Source organism: Anabrus simplex, chromosome 1 (assembly GCF_040414725.1).
Source record: "Anabrus simplex isolate iqAnaSimp1 chromosome 1, ASM4041472v1, whole genome shotgun sequence".
Lineage (NCBI taxonomy): Eukaryota > Metazoa > Arthropoda > Insecta > Orthoptera > Tettigoniidae > Anabrus > Anabrus simplex.
In genome coordinates, this window is record NC_090265.1 from 1099648786 (window position 1) to 1099670830 (window position 22045).

A 22045-nucleotide genomic window follows, 5' to 3' on the forward strand; every position below is an offset into this window, starting at 1 on the left:
GGCGATGGCTAAACAAAGCAGAACACCATTAGTCTAGTGATGGTGTTTACCTTCTCAACAGTGTAAGAGTTTAATTTTTCTGTGCTGTGCTGTGCCATGGTGTGTTGTGCTGCCGCTGGTTGCTCTAACCACGATAGACATCAGGACTTAGACATTAAATTGCATCGTTTTCCAAAGAACAGTGAAACTTTAAAATTTGACGTGATTTACGGCCTGACATTTAAATTTGCCACTGAGTAGTAATGATTTAGTGAGTCAGTTCTGTAAAGATCGTGAAATAAGGGCACAAAAGCGAAATCATCGTAAGGAGATATGGCAAATTTTACAATCGCAGGCGCCAATTGAAGCAGAAAATGTTAATAATGCAATCTTGAGGAAGGAATTAGATAACAAAATTAAACATCAGTCCGCCTCTGTGGTGTAGTGGTTAGTGTGATTAGCTGCTACCCCCGGAGGCCCTGGTTCGATTCCCGGCTCTTCCATGAAATTTGAAAAGTGGTACGAGGGATGGAACGGGGTCCACTCAGCCTCCGTACGTCAAATGAGTAGAGGTGTGTTCTATTCCCACCTGAGTCATCCTGGAAGTGGTTTTCCGTGGTTTCCCGCTTCTCCTCCAGGCAAATGCCGGGATGGTACCTAATTTAAGGCCACGGCCGCTTCCTTCCCTCTTCCTTGTCTATCCCTTTCAATCTTCCCATTCCCCCCACTAGGCCCCTATTCAGCATAGCAGGTGAGGCCGCCTGGGCGAGGTACTGGTCATTCTCCCCAGTTGTATCCCGCGACCCAATGTCTCACGTTCCAGGACACTGCCCTTGAGGTGGTAGAAGTGGGATCCCTCGCTGAGTCCGAGGGAAAACCAACCCTAGAGGGTAAGCAGATTAAGAAGAAAATGGAAAATGAATTTAGTCCCTTCCATGGAAACTACATTAAGAAATGTCCAGGAGATTTTAGGTTTTTAAAGGAAAAAAGAAAAGAAAAACATCCTGATCTTGAAGATTTCGTTATTTTATGCTTCGTTAGAACCAGAACGTTCATAAGGATGAAAAACATAAACAAACATAGGCACACGAATTCTTGCAAGAGGTGTAAACGAACTCCTAATGAAAAAAGAAGTGTGAAAAAATTAAGAGTTGTTTGATAGACTGATTTTGAAGTAATGTAAAACAACCAAGTAAAAATCTGGTGTAAATATTTTGTGTGGAACCTATATAATGTAGTCCGCCTCTGTGGTGTAGTGGTTAGCGTGATTAGCTGCCACCCCCGGAGGTCCGTTCGATTCCCGGCTCTGCCACAAAATTTGAAAAGTGGTACGAGGGCTGGAACGGGGTCCACTCAGCCTCGGGAGGTCAACTGAGTAGAGGTAGGTTCGATTCCCACCTCAGCCATCCTGGAAGTGGTTTTCCGTGGTTTCCCACTTCTCCTCCAGGCGAATGCCGGGATGGTACCTAACTTACGGCCACGGCCACTTCCTTCCCTCTTCCTTGCCTATCCCTTCCAATCTTCCCATCCCGCCACAAGGCCCCTGTTCAGCACAGCAGGTGAGGCCGCCTGCGCGAGGTACTGGTCATACTCTCCAGTTGTATCCCCCGACCAAAAGTCTGAAGCTCCAGGACACTGCCCTTGAGGCGGTAGAGGTGGGATCCCTCGCTCAGTCCGAGGGAAAAATCGAACCTGGAGGGTAAACAGATGATGATGATGATGATGATGATGATGATGATGATGACCTATATAATGTAAATATGTATACAGTTTCACTACCATAATAATAATTAAGAGTATTCATTAGGTGTTTCTAAATATTGAACATTTGATCGCATTTTCTGACTGAGGGTTTTCACCGCACCACATTTCTATATGGCCTAAGCCTGTGGAAACCTCTTTCCCCACCAAAAAATTGTGACCCCTAATATGGTGGAAGAGGTTGACGTTTCTTCAGGGGATTTTTACCAACATTCCACCGGCCAATACACATTTATAAATAATAACTTATACATAAATATAATATTAGATGTTTTAATACTACTTAACACCAACAATCCACCCAAACAACGGTAAAAAGCATCCCGCGCGATTGGTTATGTTTGTTTAATTTTTTTAACTAGTTTTAGAAAGAAAACTACCGGTACGTATAAAATCGTTCTAAAATCACTGGATGGATAGAAAATACGAAAACCGAACCGTAACTACTTTATTTGCGAGGCGAAAGATAATTTATTAGTGAGAAAGCTACTGGAATAGTTCGTGTTAAGCACAGTGTTATTATATTACTTGTAATGTTCTGAAAAATACTGAAATAAATTACAATATAATTACCTACACATAACAACTGGCAATTATATTTGACAAAACTGAAAAATATTTAGCAAGCGGTTAAATAAAAACAAGCAAATCATTAATAGAAACGCACAATTACAATGGGTCGTGTTCACTGCAAGCCCGGCAGTGGGGATCAGATGACGTCACCAGCCAAAGCGAGCCTGCGCGTGACCCCTACCGTCTAGTCTAGTAACCGTGGTTCACTGTGTGGAGCGGTCACGTGAAATGATTGTGAGAGTGACGGACTTCCCAGAATCGAGCCAAGGAACAGTTGTCGTGCGTCGTGATTCCTAGCAGACTGTGTGTTGAAACCTCTGTGTGCGAAGCTGCTGAGTGGAGTGGCTGAGCGTGCAAAGCGAAGTTAAGTGAGCTGTCACTTAAGATTATAGAAGGGATCATCGTTCCGGGTAAATACCAGAGTTGGCGACGTGCTGCGAGGAAGACTAGAGACTTTGTAAATAGCCACTAATTAGGGAACTGTTGTCATTCATTCTCAAATATGATTGTATGTGTATATGTGTGTGTGTATTAACTGGGTAATCCTGCATTGTATAGCTATATATTTTACATACATCTATATATATATAATAAGAGTTTTGTCTGTACACTGCTCAGAATTTAAAAAGAGTGGTATTTCTGTATCGGTCGTGTCTATAGTAACATGGAAATGCACTTTTTAATTTTACGTAATGTCTGTCTGTCTGTCTGTCTGTCTGTATGTATGTATGTATGTATGTATGTATGTATGTACACGCACCACGAGAAAACGGCTGAAGAGAATTTAATAGAAAACGGTATGTAAAATCCGGGAATAAGTCGCTACAATCCAGGCCATAAATCATCTTATTCACGCTGAGAGAAATGGTAGTTTAGGGGAAGGCCTATAATTTTATTCTCAAATATTTATGTCATTAGTGGTCCTATCTTATTAAAAATCGGTATATAAAGTCGCGAAAGAAGTCGCTACAATCTAGGCCATAAATAATTTTATTCACGCTAAGTAAAACAGTAGTTTAGGGGAAGGCCTAACATTTTACTCTCAAATATTTGTGTTATTATTGGTCCTGTCGACAAATACTACATAACTAATGTTATACAGAATTAAATTTCCGATCATTTATGTCTTATGTCTTTACCTTACCGGCTATGACAACAGAGATATTCATGAATTTGCATGTTTGTTGCTAAGTCCATATCAAGGCCGAGTCACGAGAAAATGGATAAACAGAATTTAATGAAAATCGCTAAGCAAAGTCGGGGAATAAAGAACTACAGTGTACGCTATAATTAATTTTGTAAGACGTCCTAATATTACAGAGTCGAAAGAAAAGTAAATGATAAGGCCTACAATACAGAAAGTTCATAACATTGTTCAACAATAACATTACATTGACCATTGTTAGTTGTGCTTTGCTTCTCTGTTGCCACTCATCTCCGATATATGGGATTACTGCTGTATACCGAGTATTTTTGTTTGAATTTGCTTTACATCGCACCGAAACAGATAGGACCACGGGAAACCATCTTCAGAGCTGTCGACAGGGGGGTTCGAACCCACTACCTCCCGGATGCTAGCTCACAGCTGCGCGCCCCTAACTGCACGGCCAAATCGCCCGGTCGTGCCGAGAATAACAGCCTGCCTTAATATTGGCGGGAAGTAGCTGGGGAGTTAGATGACTTTCTTCTTTAGAATGCCGTTCCTCTGGTTCATAAATTTTCTAATACTACTGGTACGTAACACACTGGTTCATCATAGCATTCGAGCTATTCAATCCGTACTCTGAGGCACTGACTGAAAGGAGCAGTGTGCATATTTAACGGAATAATGGCAGAGGAGTGTTCACGGCTGTCTGAGGTCTGCTCATTCCAGCACTGGAACTTTGGACTATTAGATCGGCACCGTAGTACTGTCCCTTAAAACTGAGAAAATGTGCGGTTTTTCTTTCATTTGATCGAGTATTTTATATGGTAACATTCCTTTTAATTGTTACATTCCTACTGACGTTTTTGCAATGGCCTAAGTTGACTTCAGTTAGGAAAACCACAAAGACAGTCTTCCTGAGAATTCCATAGCGAAGCACGGGTACATCAGCTAGTATGTAAGTTATATAAAAGAGTTTTGTCTGTATATAGGTCAGAATTCAAAAAGAAAGGTATTTCTGTATCGGTCATGTCCGCAGTAATAAGGAAATGCACTTTTTACTTTTCCATAATTCCTGTCTGTCTGTCTGTCTGTCTGTCTGTCTGTCTGTCTGTCTGTCTGTCTGTCTGTCTGTCTGTCTGTCTGTCTGTCTGTCTGTATGTATGTACAGTATAAGCATCACGAGAAAATGGCTGAAGAGAATTTAATGAAAATCGGTATGTGAAGTCGGGTAATGAACCACTACAATCTAGGCTATAAGCCATTTTATTCACGCTGAGTGAAATGGTAGTTTAGAGGAAGGCCTAACATTTAATTCTCGAATATTTATATTAGTGGTCCTATCAATAAATAATACATAACTAAAGTTATATAGAAATAAATTTCCGATCATGCATGTCTTATACATTTTTACCGTCCCGGCTATGATAACAGAGATAGGTATTCATGAATTTGTATTTTTGTTGCTAAGTCCATGTCAACGCCGCGTCACGAAAAAATGGGTAAACAGAATTTAATGAAAATCGGTATATAGAGTCGGGGAATAAGGATCTACAGTATAAGTTATAAACAATTTTATTCACCCTGGATGAAATGGTAGTTTAGAGGAAGGCACCTAAAATTTAATTTTTAAATACCTATGTTATTGGTCCTACTTAAAAAAAATTATAGAGAATACAATTTCCGATCGTTTATGTTTTATTCAGTTTTTTTGCTAGTGGCCTTACGTCGCACCGACGATGGGATAGGAAAGGGCTAGGAATTGGAAGGAAGCGGCTGTGACCTTAATTAAGGTACAGCCCCAGTATTTGCCTGGTGTGAAAATAGGAAACCACGGAAAACCATCTTCAGGGCAACCGACATTGGGATTCGAACCCACGATCTCCCGGATGCAAGCTCACAGCTGCACGCTCCTAACCGCACAGCCTTATTCAGTTTTACCGTTCCGACTATGATAAGAGTGGTATTTCAGAGTCGGAAGAAAACTAAATGTGAAGGTCTACAATACCGAAAGCTCATAAAATTGATCAACAATAAGATTACATTGACCATTGTTTGTTATGATATTCTTTGTCTCTTATGTTGCCACTCATCGCCGACAGATTGGATTACTGCTGAGTACTGAGTATAACAGCCTGCCTGAATGTTGGCGGAAAATAGCTGGGGAGTTAGAAAACTTTCTTTTTTAGCACGCCATTCCTCTGGTTCATACATTTTCTGATACTGCTGGTACGTAAGACACTGGTTCATCATAGTATTCCAGCTATTCGATCCCTACTGACGCGCTGATTGGAATGATCAGTGTGCACTCGTAACGGGATAATGGCAGAGGCCCACTTATGACCTGGTCTAGAATTACAACTTCGGCCTATTCCAAATTATAGCACCACAATTCACTAAATAACTCAAAATTCAACCCTGAAAAGAGCTGTTTCTTAAGAAATCTTCTTCCTCTTCACTTTTATTAAATTCTACATTCATTTTATTCCAAATCAGCAGCAAAGAGGGGGTTTCTTCTCTGGCTTGGAGAAAAAATTTGCGTCCAAGTGAGTTTTTCCACCGCCAGTGTAGTGAATTGAAATTTCCGACTCATCGGGTACTCCTATTAAGCAGATGGGTAAAATGGCATTGTTTTTGCCCTGGAACTCTTACATTATTCGCCCCTCCCTCACCCCCCGAAATTAAAGAGTGTTCACGGCTCATGGCTGTCTGCAGCCTGGTCATTCCAGCTCTGGAACTTTGGACTGTTAGATCGGCAGCATAGTACTGTTCGTTAAAAGTGAGAAAATGGATGGTTTTTCATTTGATCGAGTATTTCATATGATAGCATTGCTTTTAATTGCAAAATTCCTACTGATGTCATTGTTATGACGTATGTTGATTTCAGTTGGGGAAACCACTAAGACAGTCTTTCTGAGGATATAAAAAGGCAGGTGGAAAGTGAGTGCTCTTGCCTACCATGACAATGAAAATTCCCTAACCTAGTCTTCACATAATCGGTTAAAAGTCAGGTTATGAGTTTCACATATAGGTTAAGTCCTCTCGGTTTTAATTACTGCGTTGATGGGGTGAAAGTTCCTTATCACTATAAGTACCTATATGTTAATACAAGGAAAGATATTCATTGGGGTAATCACATAAATGGGATTGTAAATAAAGAGTACAGATCTCTGCACATGGTTATGAAGGTATTTAGGAGTTGTAGCAAATACAGTAGAGATAATACGCGACACTTGCGGATTTCGCCTTGCTAAAATGGGAGACAATTCGACGGTGGCGCTCCTAGTGCCTTGACCTGAACGAATCGCGCTAAATTCAAATATCAATGGAAATGTATATACGGAAATGGATAAATAAATTACGTCTAAAAAGAAAGTGTTATTGAGATATTAACTTCGAAGTTGCTAAAGCAATTCTGGATAAATGAATGAAGAATTATTTAAAAGGTTATTAAGTGAAATGGACTGGTGTGAAATGCCTTGATCTTTCATTTATGCATTACTTTTTTAGCTTTAGCATTCCTGCCTGAACTTTTACGGTTGGATTTGTCTTTTTTCTCATTTAAAAACATTGTATCATCACATTAAGACACTTGTCAATAAAAATATCGGCACATTCCTTACACATAAATGATGCAATGAATTAACATTTAATAATAGTAGTAATAATAATAATAATAATAATAATAATAATAATAATAATAATAATAATAATAATAATAATAATAATAATAATAATGTTTTTTGTTTTACGTCCCACTAACTACTCTTTTATGGTTTTCGGAAACGCCGAGGTGCCGGAATTTAGTCCCGCAGGAGTTCTTTTACGTCCCAATAAATCTACCGACACGAGGCTGACGTATTTGAGCACCTTCAAATACCACCGGACTGAGCCAGGATCGAACCTGCCAAGTTGGGGTCAGAAGGTCAGCGCCTTAACCGTCTGAGCCACTCAGTCCGGCGAATTAACATTTAATAGCTGGACAATTTTCCTCCTAACATGAAGCCTACTAACAGAAAGATAATCTATAAAATCCCGGCTTTAATCTGAGAAGAGGGATAAAGAAAGAAAAGTATGTTGTCGGTAGTGATGCTTTAAGGAATATTTACGTACAATTAGAGCAAAACTGTAACATACCCTTGGCTGTATTGTCGAGGATTTCTAAAGTCGCTGGCCTGGAAATTATCTGAACAGATCTTATAATTCTTATATAAGCGTAACGTCCCTTCTTTCTTGTACCCCTTATCCAAATCGCTTCTGTGACATTTCGAAACCCACAGATCATACCTACAACAACACATCGGTATTGAAGGTTAAGGTTAACTGCTGCACTATAGAATAAAATATGCGTATTACATTTTATGCCAGTTAAAATATGGGTCGAGCAGGTCAGAAGATTATGAAGTTCTATAAAAATCTCTGTCACTGGAAGAATATATTATATGCAAACACAATATTACTTACATGATCTTGTCACGAGGGAACCTGAAGAACGACCGCGCATTTTTCTCTACTTCGTAATTACTGCAGCCAAACACAGCACATACCTTTCCCCTCATGTTGAGAGGAGATATTAAGGAATGACACACACTACTATTTATTTATGTCAACTCACTGAAAACGCATAAAAAACACCAAAAACTTCACACAAAAATACACGTGCTCTTATGAGAGAATCAGTACTGTTCAGGTCTATCCGCTAGAGTGAGCTCCAGTAGCTGTCCCTCGATATCTCGCTCAGTGTCGCGTATTATCTCTACTGTATTTGGTTGTAGTAAGGATGTAAAGGAGAGAACATAACTTACCAAGGGAGATTTCCAATTTCTTTAAAATTATTTAAGGCTAGGAAAACAAGAGATAGGGAATCTGCCACCTGGGCGACTGCCCTAAGTGCAAATCAGTATTGATTGATTGATTGATTGATTGACTGATTGATAAGAAAAGATGTTTGGTGACTTTCCCATCGTGTTTATAGGTTAACGTTACGAATTATGCAATTTAATACAATCTTACTCACAATGTGTACATTACCTAACCTAGAATTCTGTATACAATGTAGAATTCCGTTGTGAAGCACGGGTACATCAGCTAGTTAGACTAATAAAACAGACAGCGTCTTGTTCGTAACAGTAACATATCAGTGATATAGCAAAGTCTGCTTGCCAGTCGTGGACCTTTCCCATTTCAGTATAATCGAAAAACAACTGTATTAATATGTTAGTTTGAGTAAAACCACTACCAAAAATTAGACATCCGTTGTGAACTGAGCAAAACACATGCTATTTGATAACTGCATTGTGCATGAACATCAGATTACTGCTCACAAGGGAAGATTCATGTTGAAACCTACCTTTGGTGACATACCGGTAACCGATGTATTATGAAATGACCATTTACAAAGAATTAGCTGCCTCTTTCCATTAAAGTTTCAAGATATGTTTTGGCATGAAGGATCTGACACTTGCCTCGTTAGCATTATTCTGAAGTCACTTATACAGTATCTTTCAGAAACTGAATATCACTAGCACAGAGAAGAAACTCCATAACAAAGTGTGTCTGTTGCAGGTTAACCAAGCTACGTAACACTGGCATCATGAATAAGTTGTACAGGAACGCCTGGCTCCACAGCCTGCCTAAGGGCCCAGACAAGGTGGAGAGCCTCAGAATACAGCATGTGCTTCCCATCATTACTCTTCTGCTGCTGGGTCTCGTGCTTGCCTTCTTGGTTCTCGCAAAAGAGCAAGTGATGTCAGGCCATGCTATAGCACTCATTAGAGAATATAGATATAAGAAGAAACTGAAAATACTGAAGATAGCAATCAACCCTAAGGTATATCTACAAAGATAACTAATGTGTCAACCAACCAACCATTATCCAAGTGGTTCGAATTCCTCCCAACATTAAGTGCCTAATGAACATCAAAAGTTCAATGGACAATAATCTATGTAAAAATTATGATTAGGAAAAGTAGGAAGTGCTACAACAAACCATTATTTCGTCTTTTGCTATGGTTACAAAGAACGTAAGTTTATAATCTTTCAGCACATCTTTCAACATAGTAAGTTGAGAGATTCCACTTTCCCTGACAGCATGGTCAAAACTCAATGTATTTGAACAGTCCAATGGAGGTGCAAGCAATCTTCCCGGGTAGCTACAAATGTATGCTAAAATGATATATACCGTGCACGCACGCATATCTCTCTCTCTCGTTAGAATTTTCCCGTCCAACCTATTTGATGGTTCAGACTGAAATGATATGACAGGTTCTACTATCCATCTTGTGAGTTAGATTGGGTAAATCAGACCTCCTACCAACTTTCTTCCTTCCTGCTTGCACATACGCTATGTCTAAACTATTCCCCATGGATGGAAGACCAAACTGCTTCCTGAATCGTCTGGTCGACCAAGATGTTATATTGTGTTTTTGCTCTCTATGTACCGTGTGACCTATGAAGTGTTCTTGTTCTTCTCAAGAGGCTCATAAGACTCTGGAGAATAGTAAGCACACTGTGACATCTCAGTCGACCGAACAAATCATGAGGTGGTTTCATCTTCCAATCACAACATATGGCATAGACACATGCACAAACAGGCTGCATTTGTAGCTTAAACTACAGTCTGTTCTTGATGCCTTTTATGCAGATATATAGTTATAATTTTACAGTTAAATACAAACTTTGTTTTAAGAAAATGAAAAAGCATAATTTGAGGAATAACAATACTCAATTGGAAATAGTATTTAGTCCGTTTTCATAGTGTGTTCCTTACCTGGGTTTTATTTTACTTCTTTTTTTTAAATTAGCAGTTTGTTGATATAAAAAATAAGATACAATAATAGGTACTCTGAAGGCAAGAGATTCCAAAAAGATATTCCAGCATATCAACCAAGAATTTTATCCTTTAAAACAGCTCGAGTCCCATGCTTCTTGAAAAATATTTACACCACTCAGCAAGTGCAGCATTATTCACCAACTCAAGGGGTGTTATAAGGGGTTCTTGAGATTTTGGCTGTCGGCCTTGAGAGTCTTGAGCAGAAATTCCTATCCTTACTTGTTTTCTAACCCTACAGACACAAAATTAATTTCAATCTACATTTTCTTTCTTTCATATGTCTATAATTTAAATTTTTCAGGAGTCTCTGAAAGCTGGAAAGTAGCGAGAGGTATGTAAAACTAGAAACATTATTTTTTATGCTGCTGATTCTGTTATGTCTCTGTCACATGCAAAACACCCAATCTGCTCAAGTTGCCAATTATACTCCCAATGATGGCACTAAAAGGAATAAATAAAACAGTGATACTGTACTGAATTTTTTCTCCCATCTCTTCACCTTCACTATCAACCATCCATCCATATTTGAATAATACTTTCATGACAGCATGTACCACTATGGTACACACACACTGTTCTCAGAGGTCTACCATCAGCAGTACAAGCTTATATCCTGATTTGCCTTCTCAGAAGATTTCACAGAAAATTCAATTCTTGTCATAAGATTCTAGGAGTGACAATGATTATGTGTGGCCTCCGGAAGTAGTGATGGGCAATCCGAGATGGGGTCTCGAGATTTCTCGAGACTAGCACAGGGACTGGTTTTAGCGAGAAATTTGGAGAGGTCTCGAGAGCGTTGTTCCCACATAGTGTGGCGAGCAGCGTGTCGTAGGCCTACAGGTAGACAGAGCCCAACCATGAGCCTTCTCCATTCTGTAAATATGTGTCAACAAGCGACTAGGGCGTTCATTTCTTTCATTTCTACCGAGGTCTATTTTGACACAGTATAACATAATTATAAAGGCATTCTGGCACTGTATGCAGTGGTAAGTACACGAATGAGTAGGTTAACTACAGAAACTGATGGCTACTGTAGGTATACCTATCTGGATACTAGAGGCGTGAATTATTCAAACTCGAGACGGGGCAGGATGCGCCTTGCTGCATATGCAACCACCATTACACATGAGTGGAACATGCAATTTAAAATGCCTGAGTTTGCTCCAATTCTTTTGACAGGTAGGTGTACATCGGTTATTAGACCCCATATTAAATATCATGCGATTACTGCTTGTGTTTACCAATATTTTGGTAACGAAGGAAATAATTCCTTACAATGTTATAGAGTATTCTCATCATAATTAAGTATAAGCTGTGGATGTAGGTTATTTTGAAGAGATGCCACATAGCACATCCTGCTGTGTTGTTTATTCAAAAGAAGTAAAATACTATTGGGATGATCCGGCACTTAAAAACACATAATATCGCTGAAGAGGAATCGTCACAGAGAACACCTTCGACCCAGCCTGTATCACAAGAAGCTATCCTGTCAACAACAGTTGTGAGGTATCCTTTCGTTAATGGTATTAAGGGGCTCATAGTTGAACATGCAGTACTTTTCGAGGCTTTCGACAAAATTTATCGGCACATACGTTTCCATATGAGAACGCTGATGGTATAGGCCGACTATGAAGCTTACGCTCGAAGTTACTGGGATTTCTCACAGATCGCAGCACTGGAGAATCAGTCCCGAGAGCATTGCCCATCACTACTCTGTCAAAAGAATTGGTTCAAACTCAGGCATTTTAGATTACATGTTCCACTCACGCGTAATGGTGATTGCATATGCAGCAAGGCGCATCTTGCCCCGTCGCACATTAATGCATGACTCTACTGTCCATGTAGGTGTACATCCTATCTACAGTTATTCACAAATTATGCAGGGGAATTCAGCAAAGATGTCCACCTCAAATAAGTCCTGAACAATTTAAGATACTGACATTCTGTTTTCACTTTCATTAACGGTATTAAGGGGTTCATAGTTGAACGTGCAGTACTTTTGCAGGCTTCTGACAAAACTTATCGACACACACCTTTCCATATGAGAACATTACTTCATACAATAACTGCTTATGGTATACTGTCACACTTACACTCGTGGTTACCGGGACATCGCACAGATCGCGGCACAGGAGAATCGGTCTTGAGATTCTCGAGATCTGTAATATCAGTCTCAAGAGTCTCGAGTGAGAGCATTGCCCATCACTATCCAGAGGGGCCTTATGCAGATCTTCCTAGCTGACTCCTGTAGGCGACCTGCACATGTGAGTGTGTAACGATAATAGTAATGAGTAGGGTCAGGATTTTTAAGTTTTAACCGATTTTTTTCCTCACTATTTAATTCACAAGTTCCAATATATTTGTTCGTTTCACACTTCCTGGAGCAGAATATGTGAATTTCATTGCACCTAAAAGAACCTAAATGAGGGGTTGACACCTAAAATAACCTAAATAGCTGTTTTACCTTCTTCAAATAAAGAATGTTATTTTCCCTGCATTGTAAAATTATTTCCACCGTCATTACAAGCAGCAACTACCGTTAAATGCAGCACATCCCATGCTTCTCACTACACATGTGACATCTGGTGGCTCCTTGATGCATCTGATAGAAGGTCAGGAGGAACGTAAACAGTTTCGCCTCCAGTCGTCCATAGAGAGTATACCCGGCAGAGTGTGTGGTGACTGCTTCCTGCAGTATTTTCTAACCGTAATTGTTGTATAGCTAAACAATGCCTAAATCGCAGTTACTGAGAAAATGGATTGCTACAGATGGACACTTCACTACAGGTGGTTGAGTAGTCTTGTGTCAGGCATGCTCCAAAGAAGTAAGTTTCCCGTAACTGATCTAAAACCTGCATTGCAATACCCTAACACGATTACTGAAGAGTACTTAGGATTTGGATTCTTCATTTCAGGTTAAATGTGAGCAGAAATCCCATCTTGAGCAGCATAAATCTGCAGCTGCTCACATGGCTAGCGTAGCGAAGAGAAGTAAGTCCAGCAGCAACAGTAAGCAAACGTTTATTTCTTTCACAGTTGGTAAGCCTGAAGATAATTTTAACTTTCGCCTATGTCAGGCGTTGGTGTCTGCAAACATCCCATGGAACGTGCTGAGAAACCTGAACATGAAAACATTCTTAGAAGACATCAGCGGCTGCAGTATACCTAATGAATCCAATTTAAGGAAGAATTATTTGCATCCTGTTTACCAGAAGACATTAGATGAAATAAGAAAAGATATAGGCGATCACTATATTTGGTGTTCTGTCGATGAAACATCTGACAGTTGCGGTTGCTTCATTGTGAATGTGGTAGTAGGTAAGCTAGATCAAAATGAACCAGGGAACCCTCATCTAATTCTTTGTAAAGAAATAGAACAAACTAACATCAGCACAAGAGCCTGCGCAGTGAGGGATGCTTTACGCATATTGTGGCCAGCAAAGAATCAAGATAGTAAGTTCATTTTGTTAGTGACAATCAGTCCTGCCTACATGTTGAAGGCAGGGCAGGTTCTACAGTCCTTCTACCTGAGCATGCTACACGTTATGTGCTTGGCCGACGGCCTGCACAGCCTTGCGGGGGAGATTAGAAGCAATTTGAGTGACGTGAACAGCATGGTTTCTTCAGTCAAGAAAGTTTTCCTAAAAGCCCCAACACGTATACAGTTGTTCAAAGAAAAACTACCAACAAAACCTATTCCATCTGAGCCGATAATTACCCACTGGGGAACTTGGCTGTCTGCTGCTATTTAGTATGCTGAGCACCTAGGAGGAATTAAAAATGTTGTCAATGACTTGGATGAAACAGAAGGTTCCTGCATCGCCAAGCCCAAGAAATCGCTCGAGTGCCCGACCCCCGTCGCTTCCCTAGCATATATTAAGACACATTTTCGTTTTATACCAGAAGCTATTCTCCAGTTGGAAGGTGCAACCTTGCCACTCAAAGATTCCCTGGACATCATTGGCAATGTTTCCAGAAGAGAAATACCTGGGGTCCCTGGCTATTGGAAGTGGCATGTTCTTCGAAGCTGCAGAAGATTTTTCAACGCAATCCTGGTTTTGAAGATATGAAAGTCATCAATTCAGTATTACAGAGAGAAAAGTATTCAGGAAAAGTACCCCTACAACCTAATGCATTAGCATCTATGTACTACGCTCCAATGACGTCATTATCCATTGAAAGAAATTTTTCGTCATATAAGAATGTGTTACGTGACAACAGGAAATCATTTACGCCAGACAATTTGGGTATGTACGTTGTTATTTACTGCAATGCCAAAATATAACTTACAAAGGAAACAGCAAAGTGTATTTTTGTGAATATGAATATGACAATGTAAACTTTTGTGAACTAAGTACACAAATAAATTTTACAGAACTACGAAAACAGAAAAGTATTGCTGCCTGTAGGCAAAACCTAAAATAACCTATTTTAAGAATACAGAAAACCTAAAGTGAAGGTTTATGCCACCTAAAAATCCGGGCCCTAGTAATGAGGTAAGAAAAGGGTGAAACCCAGAGTCGGCACATATCCAGCCAACTTTCTGATGGTGAAAATACAGTAGACGCCGTTTATTGTAATCACGGATAATGTTATCAACCGTATTATATAATCACTTTTATGAAGTCCCGTATGGACTAATACTGAAACATTGAAAAATCTTCTGTTTACTGTGATCATGAATTTGGTTTATATTACCACATTTGTTTTCAAGGATTTCATTCTGAAGTATGTGAGTAGAGTGGATACAAAGAAAATGCTCCCAACTTTAAAAAATCCCTTTTTACACTGCACCTGTCTTGGAAGAAACGAGAAAATCTAATGTACAAACGAACGCATGGTGAGCAGAAGGACGCTGATTCTGTCGCTGCTGAGAGGTGGATAGAAGAGTGGCCTAAAATTGCTTCTGAATTCCCTCCTGAGTGTGTGCATAATGCTGATGAGACTGCACTGTATTATCGCGCTTTGCCTGAACACACTTACTTGTTCAAAAAAGAAAGTGCTAAAGACTGTAAAACCTCCAAGGAATGAGTAACAGTTATGCCATGTCAGTATGTCTGCTATAAATAACTGTTAGTGATTGGGAAAAGTGTAATAGATCTTAAAAATTGCCACGCAGGCAATGCCATGACCCATTTGGCATCCCATGTGTGTATAGAAGTTTCCCCGAATGATCTCTCAGTGAACTAGTCCAGTGGACTATCATTCCAGCTCTAATGCATGGATGACTGCGCTGATGGCTACTGAAGTGGAATAATAGGCTTGACCGTGAAATAGTTTAGGTAGTTGACAACTGTGCAGCACACATTGTGAATTGTGAGCTCAAGGACATCAATGTGGTTTTCTTACTGCCGAATACGACTTCATTAATTCAACCATGCAATCAAGAGATCATTCACACCAAGAAAGCGTATTGTTGCCATGAAATGCGCACAAGAATCTTAGAAAACAGAGGACTCACATAAAACTAGTGCCAACGCCCTTGCCAAAACAGCCAGTCTCCTCGATGCCCTGCATCTCCTAGCCGTGCCATGGGATAATGTCTCAGCACATACAATAAGGAACTGTTCTGGACATGGGAGATTTTTAAGAGAGTTACCAGAAGCAGAGGAGAATGTTGAACTTTGTCCAACAGGCTTAACGGAAGATTAATTTCAGGAATGGATGAACATAGATGAGAGCATCATTACTGATGCGAAACAGACAGGAGATGACATATGTGAGGCATTTACTTCCGCAGGATGAGATATGAGAGGTGAAGAACATGGAGCAGAAGATAGTGATGCCGATGATGACGATGTTGCCGAAACTTGCCGAACACCAACTAATGCTGAAGTGTGACAGACGCTAGATATCTTGCGACGAGGTGTTCAGCGTAAGTCAGTGGACTTCCGAAAACATTATATGAAAGATTAATATAAATGGACTTCTGAGAGACAACCAAAACCAAACAACAATTAGAGACGATTTTACATAGCTGAAAACAGTTAACTGTATTGCAGCGCTGTGTACCGGTATCTGTTTCATTGTAGTGCATGTAGGTTATGAATCAGTGTTTCATCATTGCTGGGACAAAACCTCCTATGTGATAAAATTTTTGGAGATATATTGACCCGCAGCACATACATTATGAAGAGCGAGAATGCCTTGACAATATTCACACAATATTGCACCTTAGATGACAGAACCTTACCAGCTAAAGTTCTAAGCTAAAATATTTCACATAGGAGGTTTTGTCCTGGCAGCGACGATTTCACTGTAGTGCATGTAGGTTATGAATCAGTGTTTCATTGTAGTGCATGCAGGTTATGAATAATCAATTTTTATTTTTTGGCTACTGTTATCAGTCTGTTAATGTTATCAAATTATCTGCATCCCAGAGTGATCATAATAAGTGACGCCCACTGTATTCTCCACCAACGAGACTCGAACCAGGTAACTACAGACTATGACCATGGCCACCAGGTGGATTCCACAAGTCATAGTGTACAACACAATCACCAATTTCGTCAGTAGCAATAATGGGACGTACAACAAGAAATAACTATCAAAATCTTCAATAATGATGAGAAAATTTGACAAGTAGACAAATTTCAGCAGTCCTATCAACTGTATTAATGATTACCAAATTAATTTATGCTCCTGAATTGCTGAAGACAACTGGACTATCATGCAAGGTAAATTTGACAAGAAAGAGAAGCAGGTAGAATGTATACCACTGATACTACACGCCTGGCTTTCCTGTTGGCTGCTGTTTTGCATACATAGTACATGTAAAAAGAAGGAAACAACTGAAAATACACCGTTAGATGTATTTGTTTTAATATCTACCATAATAATGCAGAAGATGGAGAAAAATCTCTTAATGACAGGGAGGAGAAAAGTAATAATGAATTCTGTCACAAATGTGTTAAACAGAGATCCAAATAGGAAAATGGAATGGGAGTAACACAGAAAAAAGGTGAGGGACTTGTAGAGAATAAATTACTGCTATATTTGGATAAATACTGTGTACATCTTCATTGGTTTACACTAAATATACAAGAACAAAACATGAAATGTACAAGCATAAATCTACACTGTAAGAACACAATATACAAGGAAATAATACACACGACGATTACATAAAAAATTCAATATAAACTTCTTATGCTGCAAAAACAAGAAAAAGTAAATGCATATCTTCACCAGGGTTGATTACTTTCACCTACTAATTCAACACATTTTATATTCCAGAACAAAGCATTTCAAAACATCCATTTCTTTTTAACATGTGACAATAAATAGTGTTAGGAATATGATGTTTGATGAGAATTTAAAATGTGTTCTTAAATTAGAAGGTAAAAGTTCAAGCTACGGGGGGAAAAAAAAAAATCAACAACATATAAAACACGAGCACAATACAACACATTTATCATCTCTTGGCCAATAACTAATCTTTGGTAAATAGGGAATTTACAAAATACAACTTCACTACAACACTTTACTATCTGCAATGCATTATGTAGCAAAGCAAATACACAAATTTGTGCTAGAATTACTGAGACTATCTCTATTATCCTGAGAGAATGAAAAAAAATGAAAATATACACATAAAACACAAGACACACAAACACACAACAAGCATTATACATTTAAAATACTGAAGTTAAGATGTCAATATCTGATGACACCCTTGTTCATAACTAGGTAGGTACCATTAGTATGAAGTGAACTCACTACATTTGTACATGGATGGGGAAAATAAGATTTCATTCCAGTCATTTAAGCTGTACATCGTGGCTGATCAATACTATGCGATGTAAAACACAAAACACGAATGAATTAATACAGTTAACTCTTGAATAAGTCCTAAGTAAAGATGTTCTATTTTTAAGCACTTGAGGCAGAAGTCCTACAAGAGTAATGTATTTTAAGTCGCTGATTAGTGATGAATCACCAATTAATAACAATGGTTCTTACCGACTACTAGTACTTCAGCAATGAAGCTTGTTCTAAACTAGACCATTCTAATGAACACCTTTGGAGAGTCCTATGAACATAGTCCTTATACAGACACTATGATCGAGACACACATTCAAGATATTTAAATCAAATTTCTTGGACAATAATAAGAGTTGACATGATGATCATTAGTACTTCACCAAATAATGTATTTACATTCTTGGTTTTCCACTGGACAGACTCCAATTTTCTACAAGTTTTGATGGTAAAATCTTAATCATTGACCTCCCACTATTCATTTTGGAATATTAAAAATCAGATGATTATTATTTTTTATGATTCTTCATCTCTTGTTCAAGTTCATCACTTAAAATTAATCTCTTATTACTGTAGATGACTTAATATAACAATATGGTTCTCAGGTATGCTGTACAATTTTGGAAATGAAATGAAATTGTGAATGAATCAATAATAGCAGTGTTGACCTAAAAATCATCAAGTGAGGGTAGTATAAATTTCCTTAGATCTCAAGAAGAGATTTTCAAACAAGTAATAAAGAAAGCTGGATGTGCAATCACCATTATAACCTAACAGATAGAGCTATTTGAAGATCTAACTTTACAACATTCATCCTTGGAGGTCATGCCAAGGACAGTGATGTCTAGCAACTGTCCAAAAATTATACTTAATATTCATCAGTATTTTTAGATAAATCTGTTGGGAGGCAGTATCCAAATAAGGACTCTTTGCATTTGTCTCTTCCAAACTATCCATTAGAAATCCAATGTACTTTAGAAATGATCAGAAGGAAATAGCCTCTCTTAATTACTTCAACCAGGATAATCTGGTATATTCTCAAAATGATACATATAGATAGTATATTCTCAAAATTATACATACAGATCTACATCTTGAAAATATTCAGAGAATGTTAAAGATAAAATATTCCCCATCCATAAATTATCTTTATATCTGAATTGAACATGAACAAGAATTTGCAGGAGACACTCATTTACAAGATCTACAGCAGAATAGAATTTCAAAATTCTAAACATCACTAATTACAATGATTAAGTTGGGTGCAGAGAAAAGAAGTGATAAAATACTATATCTGTGATCTTGAAAAAATAGTCTTCATCTACAAGTCTGTTCCTCATATTTCACCAACAGCACACACACACAGACACACTTCTCTCCTTCCTTCAACAAACTGAAACAACACTAGAAAGCTTCTTTTCAAAGATTTTATATCGCCACGTTCATTTTAATTACACTTCAACAGAATCCTTCCTTGACTCACCTAATTGCCAATCTACGAGAAATAAGCTTGAAATGAAAAAAATTAAATGCCTCCACATAGTCAAAATAAAATCTGAAATACTTTGCTATACATCTGAATGTTTATCACTGTCCTATTACAATGTTTGTTTATAGTATTGAAGATCATCAGGGTATAAATCATGAAAACACAACAAAAGGGAAAGTAAACAATTTCTGTTGTTGGTCAGTTTTGCCACATTGTGTGCTACAGTTATATGAGATTCTGAACCTCAGATAGAAATACGGAGAAATAAGATTAATGACAGGCATACTTTAGTGCCTCACTTTATTCCAAGGTGGCTGTTGTCTGACTTTTAATAAATACAAATGATCTTGTAAAATATAAAAGTCACATTGCTGTCATGAGGATTAAATGCAAAACTTAAGCTTTCTGCTTCCATACTTTTACATAATTTGATACCTACAAGGTGTTTCATATGGAAAAGACATTCCATTTGAGATGAAGTTATAGTTTCATACCGAGCTCGATAGCTGCTGTCGCTTAACTGCGGCCAGTATCCAGTATTCGGGAGATAGTAGGTTCGAACCCCACTGTCGGCAGCCCTGAAAATGGTTTTCCGTGGTTTTCCATTTTCACACCAGGAAAATGCTGGGGCTGTACCTTAATTAAGGCCACGGCCGCTTCCTTCCCACTCCTAGCCCTTTCCTGTCCCATCGTCGCCATAAGACCTATCTGTGTCGGTGCGATGTAAAGCAACTAGCAAAAAAAAAAAAATAGTTTCATAACAAAAGAAATACCACAGCCACTAATCAGTTATGAATAAATATGATACATCAGGTATCATGGCACTCTTCTAGTTTTAAATCAACATTTGTCACTGCACTTTCCATTATACTGACAAAAAAAAAAAAAAAAAAAAAAAAAAAAAACATAATTTGAGAAGAAGCAAACAATATTTTTTTTAATTTGTTCCAAATCTATGGAAGATATTTTCCCTTCATCAGCTCAGCAATCACATAACAATAAGCTGAGGGCTGAGTTAAAGAGTTCAGACACTAATTGCTATAGTGGACCCAACTTCTGCCCTCAACATAACTTGTCATATCCATTATGCACAAATGGAACTCTTAACAGACTTTAGTAAATGTCACAGCATTGTTGGTGAACAAATAACATTACTTAACATTAACATTTACTTATTCCAGGCTCATTTCTACCTTTGCTGTTGACCTGTTAGGTCAAGTCTCATTTTTGTGCAGCATTCATGCTGCCATATTTTTTGTAAATATGGTGTTTTTCAATTTCATTTAAGCTAGCCTGACGTCTTTCCAACCCTATTATCCTTCTTTTCAGAAGGCTGCAGCTCATTTAAGGACTTAAAACTGCTACAATGCTCAATGACCAGAAAATAAACAAACCTAAGAAATTAGTGATGGGCCACTAACAGAAAAACTGTTTGGAGGCTCTGTTGAAATAAAATGAATATATAAATTATCTTTAAGAAAACAAAATATGAACTGACACTTATGTTGTGCTTTCACTCTTCAGTCCCGACTGTCCTGTATTTAATTCACGTTTTCATCAAAAAATCGTAAGATCAATTCAAAATCTACAGCAGTGACATTAATGGATATAAACAATATATACAACTTAATATATACAAAACAAAAGTAACAAAATGGGAAGTAAGTGATAGGACGAGCTCTTAAGTTCACTGACTTCTGCCTGAAGTCTTTGGTTCCCTTATCGAAGTGTGCAATATTAATTCATACTCAACAAGATGAACTTTTCAGCTCACTGAATTCTGCTAAGAGCCTCTGGTTTCCATTTTTTCCTTGCTGGAGCAGATAACGATCTTTGAGCGTGGTGAGAGCCGAAAGCAGACGATTGTTGGCAGCGTCCAGCGCTGCGATCTGATGCTCCTGAGCCTCAATCACTCTCTGTTTGTGCGACAGGGCATCTGACATCTTCTGCTGTTCACGCCGGAGTTCCTCTTCCACAGATATCAACCTAGAGGAAATATATAAAAATGATAACTTCAAATACAGATGAAGAATTAAAGGCTACCACCAGCACAAATGTACTCCACAGGAAACAAAGTTACATTTAAATAATGCATGAGCCCCTTTTCAAAAATCTACAAATATAATGAACCATCTATTGCAACCATTGCTATCACAAAATTAGTTCTATGATATTTACCATTACTAATTCTTATACTGATACGAGGGAAGATTGAAGAGAAGTTCACACTATTACTTTTCCAAAAAAAAGTTCAGATGCTAGGCAAAAAATGGAGAAATGTAAATAAACTACACCTTAGTTTCCTTTTAACGTATTAACCTAATGTCTATTGGAATTTCTTCCACTTGGGCAACATTTTAAATGTATGTTTCACAAAGTTTGGGAGATGAAACTGTAGAAGAATTAGGACCAGACTCCAAGGCAGATGCTGGAACATCTCACAGCCAAATTGTGAAATTTTGTCCTGAACAGTGGTCATGACATACAGGTATCATTATCAAACAGT

At 38.4% G+C, this 22045-nt stretch overlaps 2 protein-coding genes across 2 annotated transcripts in view; one reads left to right on the plus strand and one right to left on the minus strand.

Moving 5' to 3' along the window:
* The window catches only part of LOC136858149 (glutamate receptor ionotropic, kainate glr-3), a 67928-nt gene extending 57171 nt beyond the window's left edge, over positions 1 to 10757 (plus strand). The window contains exon 5 of the mRNA XM_067137480.2: positions 9023 to 10757. Within this exon, the coding sequence (XP_066993581.2) occupies positions 9023 to 9305 (283 nt within the window). The 3' untranslated portion in view covers positions 9306 to 10757. The remainder of the gene's footprint in view (positions 1 to 9022) is intronic.
* Positions 10758 to 17259: 6502 nt separating this feature from the next.
* The window catches only part of raskol (Ras GTPase-activating protein raskol), a 220731-nt gene continuing 215945 nt past the window's right edge, over positions 17260 to 22045 (minus strand). Inside the window, exon 16 of the mRNA XM_067137493.2 lies at positions 17260 to 21525. Coding sequence (XP_066993594.2) covers positions 21288 to 21525 — 238 coding nt within the window. The 3' untranslated portion in view covers positions 17260 to 21287. The remainder of the gene's footprint in view (positions 21526 to 22045) is intronic.